This window comes from Miniopterus natalensis, chromosome 10, assembly GCF_054644295.1.
Source record: "Miniopterus natalensis isolate mMinNat1 chromosome 10, mMinNat1.hap1, whole genome shotgun sequence".
NCBI lineage: Eukaryota > Metazoa > Chordata > Mammalia > Chiroptera > Miniopteridae > Miniopterus > Miniopterus natalensis.
In genome coordinates this window covers 73,435,337-73,443,900 of record NC_142090.1, presented here as the reverse complement: position 1 = coordinate 73,443,900, position 8,564 = coordinate 73,435,337, and the positions used below count along the sequence as shown (strand labels likewise).

Genomic DNA, 8,564 nt, shown 5'->3' with positions numbered 1-8,564 from the left:
AAGTAGTAGTGGCCTAAGGAACTGTATATCCATGAGCTGTCTGATGTGGTAACTGCTAGAAACGTGGCTATTTAAATTAAAATTCAATAACATTTAAAATCCAGCTCCTTATTTGCACGAGCTACATTCAATTGCTCAAAAACCACATGTGGCTAGGGAGGGCCATATTAAACAGGGGAGAGATAAGACATTTTGCAGAAAGTGCTATTAGATAGCTGTCCTTTCTATTGACAGCACAGGCCAATGAGGTTAACAAGGAGCCCAAGTGAATGGGAGAAAAACTTCATCAAATTGTTCCAAATCGCACTCCCCTGTTCAATGTTTCCAAATACTTCTGTTGTTACACCCACACAGCTGAGTCTTGGTGATGGTAAATCATCCCATCTTTATACCTTCCATAGCCACTGCTTTAATATTGGTGAAATAAGCCTCAGATCTGCTACTTGAGGGAGACTGTGATTTCATGAGTAATTTAAGATAATTCTCTCTGTCGCAACATCAGATGTTTCCCTGAGGAGCACACACTTTTGAATGCACGTTAGTTTATTGAAGCACACATATATACAATGAGGACAAAGGAGAACTCCGCAGAGTTGAGCACAGTGGCTGCATGCATTGGGGGGACAGGCAGACTTGGGTCTTACACAATGAAATAGGGGTTGGAAAGTAGGCAGAGACCGGAGAGCAAGTTTCATTTCCCATCACCACATAGAACGGTCTTCCAGCCTGTCAAACAGAAGAAGCAGAGCATGTGAGAGAAGCTTCCAGCTTCCCGGGAGGCTGGCGGGAGTAAGACATTCCGTTCTGAGATGGAAGATCGTCAGAAACTGTTGCAGAGGCTCCCGTTGCCATTCTGTGTTGAACATCCGAGTGGGAGGCAGAGGCACAGTGCAAAGACCCAGCTGAGTAGCTTTTGCTCATGGTAACGGGGGTCTCAGGCACATCTCAGAGGGACCGTTTAAAAGGCTTTGTGTTTATCAAAGAGGCCAAAGAACTCTGCAGTATTTCTGAAGATCAAAACTACAGGAATCACACGAAAGTGTAACAAGAAAGTTATTGTTGCTCAACTGTGAATATGCTTCCTTTGTTTTCCTGCAAGGCTTTTTATGTAGTGAGATGCTATTGATCAGACTATAAAGAAGCCTTTTTAATAAAACAGCATTCACAGGGAACTTCGAGGCCATCAAGCTCAGTTTCCTCCTAACTGCATTTGATTGTGGCTGTCAATCAGGGTGCAGTTAACTTTATTTCATGTACTAACTGTCCAACTTCAGGCCACAGAACAAAGAACAGCAGAAAGGTTGTAAGTGGGTCTGGATGGTTCTTTTTCTTATCTTAAGTAGAGAGAGCTTACCCTAAACTTTTACTGTAGCAAACATCATATGCATGTCCATGAAACATGAAAAAGCATTTATTGGTTAGTATGTAAAAATAATCCTCGTGAATTTTCCATCAGCTTCCCTTGCATTTGCTGTTGAAATCTGGCTGGTACCTCCAGGGACAAGAGCACTGGAGTTTTATTCCAGTCCAAATGGTTGTTTCTCTCGGAGAAAACAAACCTGACAACTCTAGACCTGCACCTCCACCCTGGCTGGCCATTGCGCAAGAGGACAGTGGGAAGCGGAAGGGAAGGTGAGGGTGGCTCACCAGGTCATCGGCTTTAACCTCTAAGGGGAAGCCCAATGAAGAGTGACAGGCCCGTCACACTCACTGAGCAAGTGTTCTAGTGACCTCTTCTGGGGAACTTGGTTCTTGCCGCTGTCCAGCTCTGGGCTTAAGGCAGACAAGCTACCACGGAAATGGATAAACCATATGCCAACTGGGGGTAGGGGAAGAGGCAGTGGGCAGAAAAGGCAGTTATGAAAACAGAGGAGGACCGGGCTCTTTTCAGCAGAACTCCTTGTCCAGGAGGCACCAGAGCATCCTGGTCCAATGTTTGACCCCTAGACATTGGTGGGCACCCCTTCCCAAAACAGCCCACACTCCGAGAAATCCCCAAGGCTACAGACAAGCCCCTAAGAATAATACATTGTTCAACATTCATTCACTGAATGTAATAAATTACTATGTGACATCAGTTGAACTAAAATAAGTTTAAAAGTAAACTAGCTCCCTGTAATTTATCTACAGTTTCATGTAAAACCAGAAAGACTGGAACACTCTGCACAGTATAGAAAAACTAAAAATTACCCCAAAGTTTGGTGATTGGTCATTTCAGTGTAGAGATGGGGATTCACTCTATGTCTATAGAGTAATTTCTGCAGTAAAAGTCACTTATACTTAAAGTTTTCCAAGGAGCACCAAATAATTTGCAGTAGAAAATATTACCCCACAGAAGTTCAGAGATTTACAAATGACTACATGAAAAGAAAGGTCCTCCCCACCTTGTTCCCCATCCCCATTTCTCTCTGAATTCTACCTGGTACGAAAGACCCCAGTCCAACGCTTCCTCCCCAGGCAGCCCTTTCTGATTTCCCTCTCCCGTTCCCACAGAGGCCTTTTCATACCTAGTTCGGGGAACATTTTCTGTGCTTTCGTTCATCAAGAAGTCCGAAATCAGTGTCTCAGGGCTGGACCGTTTTCCATACCTAACCAAAAAAAAAGAAAAGTTCTTTAAAGCAAGCTTTAAATATTCATAAAAATCTTTAGAAAGAAAGAAGATAGTCTCTCACTTGGGGTATCAAATCTAAAAGTTATTTTCAGTTAACCGTCTGTTAACAAATAATCTAGGTGTACAAATCATACATGATCAAAAACATCATAAATATGATTTAAAATTAAATATGTATATAATTTTGTTTACATACTTAAATAACAGCAGATTATTTAAACCCAACCAAAATCCCAAATTCTTGTCTTTTTATACCGCAAATATTACATATGTAGATATGTAACTAGGTGACAGGAAATAAAACTACATCAAAGTATGATTTTAATGTTTCCATGATTAGTTAATTGGCTATAGTTCTAATGATGTACAGCAGTTTAAGTCTTAATAAAGAGACCAGATGATATTTCAGAAACATCCCTAGAAAAAAAGTCAGTGACTGAAGTGCTAGACTCACCTGTGTCTTTCAATCTCTGTTTTCTCTTTTGTAAAATCAAAATCACAACTCATGCTTAAATTGGGGTCTTTGTGAAAATTCCATGTGAGTCACAATGCTTTGTAAGTGACAAAATGATAGGCAAGTGCATGTTACTACCGTTGAAATCCACCCATTCTTACAGAGAGCAAAGGAACCTGGGCCCTACATTTTCCATTTTCTCTCATGCTGTGATTTTAATCTGCCCTGTAAATATAAAGGAATCCTACTGGTCCATAGAAATGATCCTGGTCTTTTTTCTTCTGTTGCAGGATATGAAAAGGACAACAAATGAATGCAAGGCTACTCTTTCCTGCCAGGATGGCATAGCTGCTTGCTCCAGGTGAGTGAGCGAGTAAACTGATCCATTCCCCCCTCCCTCTCTCTCTCACACACTATTAAAGAGTCTAACACGTCTATAGTACCAAGTAGCTTTTTTGTTTTTTTGGAAGAGGCACTTTTCCCCTTTTTCAAAAAAGGCATTGGACACCAACAGCCACTTTTTTTCACAAATGAGAGATTGGCCTGGCATGGACTGATGAGCTAATAGATAACACAGAGTAACAAAGCTGTCAGCAGGTACCCTCTGACTGCCTATCAAGCACAACTAAATCTAAACTTTGGGAGAAATTTTCCTATTATTACTCCTTTTCTGGGACTCAAGGGAACAAAAATGAAAGCAACCCCTCCTGTTCCCATCATTTGTAAGGTTTCCTCAAAGATTTTCTGGAGTTGTGATATCAGATTCTAGGTGGCTGCTTACACTTATTTCCCCCATCAGTTCATTTTACTAATCTTAAAACTCTTGGGCAACCTTAACTCACTTATCTTCATCATGCTCCAGTGAATGAAAGAACTGGCCAATATTTTCTCCAATTTACCAGCTAAAGAAACTAAATCTATCAGAGCAGGATTTGTACAAGGACAGAACTGTTCCCTCTTCTTCTTTCTCTAATTTATTCTGGGCTATCCTTTCTCTCTACAATGCTTTAACTTTCGAAGATAGAGTCTGTAGGGGGTTAATCCCAACCCTGGTTGCACATGAGAGTCACCTGGAGAGCTTTTAAAACCACTATGAAGTCCAAGTCCCACCCCCACTCCCAGGCTCTGATTTAACTGGTAGGGGGTGCAGCCCAGCATCAGTATATTGTTTAAATTCTCCAGATGATTCCAGTGTTCGACCAGGATGGAGAAACACTTAATCTAGGGCTGGGTTCCTCACCCTCAGCACTACGGACATTTGGGGCTGGATAATTCTTTGTTGTGGGGGGCTGTCCTAGGCATAGTAGGATGTTCAGCAGCATCCCTGGCCCCTACCCACGAGATGCCAGTAGCACCACCCCTCGTGACAACCAAAACTGTCTCCAGACATTGCCCAGTATCCTGGGAAGCAAAAAGGCTGCCTGAGTTCAGAAACACCGATCTAGCAAAATGTGGTAGGTCCACGCTCTAGGAAAAAAATAACGCAGATTTTGGAAGCAGAGAACTGGGCATACAGTTTAAAAACACGAACTGTGCAGAAAAAGAGAGGAAAGAGAATGTTTATGACAAAGTCAAACACGGACTCACAAATGACACTATAATTTTCAAAAATACCAACACATGTGTGTGAGCGGATGTGTGCGGTGGGAAGACAATAACCATGCAGGATGGAGATTATTATTGGTGCACATTATAAATTCTGATGGTTTCTAAGGAGGAATTTACATGAAGATGAGACAGAAAACTCCGTTCCAGGACCAACGCATTTTCACCGACCCCGAATCTCTCCCCATGAAACTCAAGTCCCTTCCCCTTGGTTCTCTCCTCATGAAAGATGTTGGAGATCACACTGACTGTGGATGGCGGTGACAACATCCAGGGAAAATCATCACCACCCCTAAAAAGGTCTCATGAAATGTTCTTAGTTTCATGATCTGTAAAACGGAGATAATTATGCTCACCCCAAAGCTCTGAGGTAAGGACTGAACAAAATAATGCCTAGAAAAACATTTTGAAATGCTAAAGCTTCATACCTATAATGATAAAGCTTCATAGCAACTCTCTTTTCAAAAATCAGCCCTACTGTGTGTTATAACTGACAAACTGACAAAAGTTTTCTTAGAAAGGACAATACCTTTTTTGTTTGGATAAGCTCTTTTCTCTGGTGTGTAAGAGAGCATAAGCAAGCATTAGAAGCAATTAACTTCCTGAGAAGTCTCAGGACATAAAGCATTGTTGCTTTTCACTAATTAACATTATCAGGCTTCAGGGATCATAAGCCAATACTATTTAATCCTGGCACCTCCATGTATTTCTGATTCAGTGTAAATTGGGACTTCTTAGAAAACTTCTCAGGATGACACAGCTTTTTGATGAAACATAACAAGGACACTTTATTTAAGAAATAGAAATTCTCCCCACTTTGCATCCATTCCAACTACTCCCTGACTTGTAAACAGTACAACTGTGGTAAAAACAAAAACGACACTTCACAAAGCATAATTTCAACATGTTAAATAACACTAATGCTTTCAAAAGGTTCCTTGTTTTTATTAAGGTCACTTGATCTCGGGAATTAAAATAAGATATTGAATGATTTAAAACTAAGATGAACCAATTTTGGAAACAAATTTTAAGTCCTATATTATTTGTAAAAATTGTTTGGATTTGATTTTCTTTTTTTTTTCTTTTTGCTTAATATTTGATGTTGAGAGTAAAAATGCGGAATTCATTTTGGCTTCCTGGGTGTGCAGAATGGGGTTTACCATGTCTCGAATTCCACATACTCTCTGGACTCACCCTAGAGTGACAGACCAATGTGCGTTTCTATCTAATAAAGCACCAAGCAGTCACTTTCTTTTCAAACCTCACCTGCTATAAAATGGGCAGGTCTCTGCATTTTAGATCAACTCTTTTCTGCTAAATCTCTATTTATTGGGACCAGAATTTTCAAGTAAAGGTCTAAGACTGAAAGAAAAAAAAATTCCACTGTACAGCAGAAGAGAAAATAGCTCTATTCGTCTTTTCCTCACCAGTGCCATTCAATTCGCTCCGGGCAGGGTGGAAAACCCAGCTGTTTCCCCTCAGTTTTTGCTGTTTCTCCTGGACACCCTGCCCCACCTTTTCCCTGCAGCCCTTCCCTGGGGGCACTCCTGACCCCTTTCAACAGGGAACTTTCCAAACAGTCTCTCCACTGCTCTCAGAACAAAAAAGACAAGGGGATGGGGGGGTAGGAGGAGGTGCAGCCACACGGCCCAGAGAACCTGACCCTGAGTCAAGATTTTGTGACTGTAGCTGCGGAGGGAGCGCGCTCAGTAAGTCCTGCCGCTGTCCTGCCCCGGGACGGAGGGAGCGAGGCGGAGCAGGCCCTGTCCCCTCCGAGACCCCCGGGGGCGGGACGGGTCGCTCGGGCAGGGCCCCCGCCGCCCACGCACCTCTGCCTGGTGATCAGGTTGATGTAGTGCCGCAGCGCAGCGTAGTATTTGGCCAGGTCCTCCGCCGACGCGCCCTCGCCGGGCTTTTCGGGCTTGGTGGGGTACGCCTCGGTCAGCGCGCCCAGGCACGCGAGCAGGGACAGGGCGAGGGTCAGTCGGGACAGCCCCAGGCGCTTGCTCCCCAGCATCTGAGGGCACCAAAGGCGCAGGGCAGCGGGGTTGGGAGTTTAGAGGACACACCCCCCCACCTCCCTCCTTTGCTTCCCGGCGCCCGTCCCCCTGCTACCACCCAGGACCCGGAATCCGTGCTCCACCCAGTGACACAGAGGGGAGCCGAGTGTGACAGGCACCACCCGCAGGCTTAGGGCACAATCCGCGCGGCCCCTCTGTGCCAACGGGAAACTCCGCGCAACTTGGGTCGAAGTCACAGCGCGGAGAGTCCCGTAGTGAGGGGCGCAGAGGGGGTGAGAGGTGGGGGCGCCCGTTTCGGCACTTTAGAGACAGAATTAGAAGCTCCTCCTGCTGGTTGAGGATCATCACTTTCCTGCCCTCTTTCCCCAAATCCCTGTCTGGGGAGGAAAGTTTCTTCTGGGATACTTTTGATCTGTCCGGCTGCAGGCGCTTGACAGATGGCTGAGGACCTCGGGTGGCAATTTGGGAGGGAGGGGAGAGAACGCTCCCCGGGCCAGTGGGTCTCAGGTCCGATCGCAGGTTAGGCGCCCGAGCCCCAGAATTCCTCATTCGGGGGGCTGCCTGGGAAACCTCCCGGTAGGCTGAGACCGCGGAGGAAACTGCCAGCTGCTCTAGGTTGGGGGTCGTGTTCTCCCCCCACTTCCTCCAAAAGGCAACGGAGGGAACCGCTCAGCCGGAGGGCCTGGGAGAGGGGTGGCAGGACCAGCGGAGGGGCCAGGGGGCAGGTGGAAGTCAGGGGCCAAGAGCGGCTGGAGCGCGCTGGGCAGGGAGAGAACGGGGCGGGCGAGCAGGGGCCGGCGAGCGGCGCGACCCTCCCAGTGCCCCAGGGCTCCGCAGAGGGCGCGACAGGGCCCCTGGCACCGACCGCCTGGGCCCCTGTCCGGCGGAGGGCAGTGGCACTCACGGTGACGGCGGCGGGCGGCGGGCGTGGCTGGGCAGCGAGTGCTGGGCTGTCCGGAGCGCCTCTCCCGGGCGTGAGAGCCGGTGGATGGGTGTCGTGAGCGGGTTGCCACAGGGCTTTTATGGTGCGCGCTCGCAGCGGCAGGAGGGGCCGTGGGCACTCACGCTCCGGTGACTCTCACCCTCCACTTCCCGCCCCCAGAGGCGGGGTGGGGGAGGGGTTGCCACCGCAGCCCGAGTGTCTCTGCGGGGAGCCACCCACAACCCGCTCTCGCCCCCAGGCCCCGGCAGGGGGCCTGGCACCGTGCAGGCCAGGCAGCGGGTTTTGAAAGCGTTGGACAGCGCCAAAGTCAAGTCCCTGCCCTCCGGCGTGGCCCGAACCCCTCTTCCCTTCGCGCCCGTCTAGTCCTGCCAGAGACAGGCGTAGTCCAGATCATCTTTGTCGCCTGTCACTAGGACCACCAACTCCTTTGGCACGAGGGTGGGGGTACCTAAATTCTCGACTTTGTGGAGCATCTCCAGGACCCAAGCGGTAAGCGCACCGGGCACAGCTGTGCGCGTTTGCGTTGGGGCAGACCGCTTGGTGCACAGGTTTTCCTGCGCCTAAAGCAGGTCCAAGGCGCCAGCCCCAAGTCCGATCAAGAGGGTCCCAAAGGTACCCTCTCCTGCCAGGGGCTGAGAGTGGGCTTTCGTGGCTATGGCCCCTCTCCCGGGCTTGTTTTACAGGGATATGAGCCCTTCCCAAGTACTCGCCCAAAGGCGGGACCTGAAAGTGTGGAGACCAAAAACTTCGAGGCGGCACGTGGTAAACTCACTTCCTCGGTTTGCAGGGAAAAAGCCGCGTTTCAAGGGTCGAGAGGCCCCTTAAAGCTCAAAAGAAATATTTTGTTCCCAAGTGACAGGTAGTCAAAAGAACAGCGATTTCTCCCTGGCCGGGAGGCTCGGTTCGCTGGAGCCGCCTCCCCTGCAGCAC

At 47.7% G+C, this 8,564-nt stretch overlaps 1 protein-coding gene across 1 annotated transcript; it reads right to left on the bottom strand.

The window, feature by feature from the left end:
• Positions 1-525: 525 nt before the first annotated feature.
• On the bottom strand, positions 526-6,687 carry NPY (neuropeptide Y). The gene is made up of 3 exons (XM_087821424.1): positions 6,500-6,687; positions 2,508-2,588; positions 526-726 (listed from the first exon to the last, which is right to left on the bottom strand). The coding sequence occupies exons 1-3, from the start codon at positions 6,685-6,687 to the stop codon at positions 702-704; spliced, it is 294 nt and encodes a 97-aa protein (XP_087677550.1). The 3' UTR covers positions 526-701.
• Positions 6,688-8,564: the final 1,877 nt, after the last annotated feature.